The sequence below is a fragment of the Myxine glutinosa genome, chromosome 1 (assembly GCF_964187855.1).
Source record: "Myxine glutinosa chromosome 1, kmMyxGlut1.1, whole genome shotgun sequence".
Taxonomy (NCBI): Eukaryota; Metazoa; Chordata; class Myxini; order Myxiniformes; family Myxinidae; genus Myxine; species Myxine glutinosa.
The window spans coordinates 162,536,471-162,538,838 of NC_136261.1; the positions used below are offsets into that span (position 1 = coordinate 162,536,471).

Here is a 2,368-nt window from a genome sequence, read left to right on the forward strand (position 1 = left end):
AGAAGACAAATCCCGAGCCCTACCCCTCTTCCATGCGTTCACAGGATGTGACACTAATTCTTGCTTCCTTGATAAAGGGAAAATAAGTGCTTGGAAGGTCTGGAAATCTCATCCCGATGTGACAGGTGCATTCCTTCACATTGTAGAAAATCCATTTCAACCGGTCGACGTCTCATCAGCACACATCCAGTGTCTTGAACGATTTACAGTGCTTATGTATGACGTGACAAGCAATCTAGTCTCTGTCAACGATGCACGCAGAGAGCTCTTCTGCAAGAAAAAGAGAAGTTTGGAGAAGATCCCCCCGACTCAGGTATCTATTAGGCTTACCCTCCTCTATTCATTTTTCTATTTATAAAGAAATCGACCTTTACTTTTCATGAAGTTATACACCAGTTTTCAAAGGCAATATTCAGTAACATAACCATCCTTGAACTGTGATTCTTGGTTAGTTGTATTCATTAATTGGTATGTAGGTAATATTCTCAGAAATTTAAATGAAAATTATGAACATTCCAACTGTAACATTTTAACGAAAATAAAATGTTTGAAACTTCACCAATTTTGTACATGACTGCAACAGCAGAACTGACAAGTTAATTCATTTTTATTCACTTAGGATGCCTTGCTCCAACATATCAAGAGGGTGGTATACCAAGGTGGCATCTGGACCACAAGTCGTCAGGCACAGCCAACGGTTCCCTCCCCGGAGGAGTGGGGATGGACAATGCAGAATGACCACTGGGTCCCTGTTTGGATGACCATCCCGGAAGCAGCTAAAGCATGCAAAGAGCTCATCAAATGTGGTTGCAAGTCAGAAGCCGGATGTGTCAGTCGTTGCAAGTGCACGAAAGCTGGTCTACCCTGCACAGAACTTTGCAGTTGTAACTGTCAGAAATAACTTGCTTGCAGCTACAGCTCATCACCGACACTATAGCTATCACACTTATTCCAGTTCTGTATGTTTCTATTTTGAAGAATGAATTACTTGCGTGAGGAAGGGGGAGCTGTTACTGTGCGTTTTTAACAAGGTAATAAAAATAATGATAGAAGAAACAACATGTAGGCCGATATGCTAATATTCTTTCACATCTCAAGGAATCACTGCCATAAAATGGGACAGAATCACGTATTTGCCACAGCCACGTATTTGTATATATATATATTTTGGGATACTGAATCGAGGCTCGTGAAAGAGCTAACATTTATTTCACAAACAAATGAACCAGACAAACAAAATATATAAAAAGAGGGAGCAGAAGACAAGATGGGGAGAGAAGGGGAAGCACACAAACACAACATTTGAGGGCAGGGAGAAGTGTGGGAGGGAGAGGGCTTGGGGAGAGGAGGCGTGGGAAGGGGGGTGGGGGGAGAGGTATAAAACACAAAGAGACCAAGGACTTCCAGGACAGAAGTTGGTATTTCAAAAAAGTGTAGGATTTGGGGTGAAATTAGCGGGGGTAGAAAAGATCAAGGTTTTGGATGGGGGATGGTGGTGAACAAGGAACAAGGATAAGAGATGGTGGTGAACAGCTGTTTTAAAGACCAGGAGGGTGGAGTGGGATTGAAGAGAGTGAGGGAGTTTGTTCCAGAGGCGGGAGAAAAGAGGCATGAAGGAGTGAAGGTGAGCAGAAAGTCTTGATTTTGGCAGTTTAACCATAAGAGGGTTGCAGGCAGATCTTGTGCGACCTGTAGGAATATTTGGGGGACAGAGCCCAGAGAGAGATAGGGGGGCAAGGCCAGAGAGGAGTCGGTGGAAGACGGAAAGACAACCAACCTGCCTGTGGTGAGTGAGTGAAAGGCCCTTGGAGTTAGCTTCATCGCGGGAGATTTCAGTGATTCTGAACGCTTTGGTTTCAACAGCGTGAAGACGAGCTAGGTGTGAGGCAGGAGCACCAGACCAGAGGGGAGAGCAGTATTCGATAGAGCTGCAGATGAAAGCCTTGTATGTGGTGAGGAGCTCAGGTGTGCCAAGGAAGGACTTCGCACGACGGAGGATGCCCAGTCGGCGACTGGCTTTGGAGGGCAGATTTTAAATGTGGTTTTCCCAGGAAAGATCATGGCAGATAGTGAGACCCAAAAGCTTGAGTGACAGAACTTATTGGAGAGGATTATTCAGAAAGTGGATGGGAGGGTTGTCCAGTCGGTCTTTTCGGAGAGACATCGTAAGAGTGTGAGATTTGTCAGGATTGAAAGACATGTTCCACTTGTTTGCCCAGTCTGTGACTTTGTCCAGGTCTGCAGAGAGTGAGGAGGCTGCAGACTGCCGATCTGAGGGATGAGGAATGGAGCGACAGAGAGTAGAGTCTTCAGCAAAGAGATAGAGAGGATTTTCAAGAGAGTCAGAGAGATCATTGATGAAGACCAG

The 2,368-nt window shown here is 45.1% G+C and overlaps 1 protein-coding gene across 2 annotated transcripts in view; it reads left to right on the forward strand.

Annotated features, from left to right (window-relative positions):
• Window positions 1-1,301, forward strand: part of LOC137416726 (uncharacterized) — a 3,012-nt gene extending 1,711 nt beyond the window's left edge. The window contains exons 2-3 of one of the 2 annotated variants that reach the window (XM_068102341.2): window positions 1-313; window positions 620-1,301. The exon at window positions 1-313 is cut by the window's left edge and continues 274 nt beyond it. In XM_068102341.2, coding sequence (XP_067958442.1) covers window positions 1-313; window positions 620-901 — 595 coding nt within the window. In that variant the 3' untranslated portion in view covers window positions 902-1,301. The remainder of the gene's footprint in view (window positions 314-619) is intronic. The other variant, XM_068102342.2, reaches the window with a different exon arrangement.
• The last annotated feature ends 1,067 nt before the right edge of the window (window positions 1,302-2,368 follow it).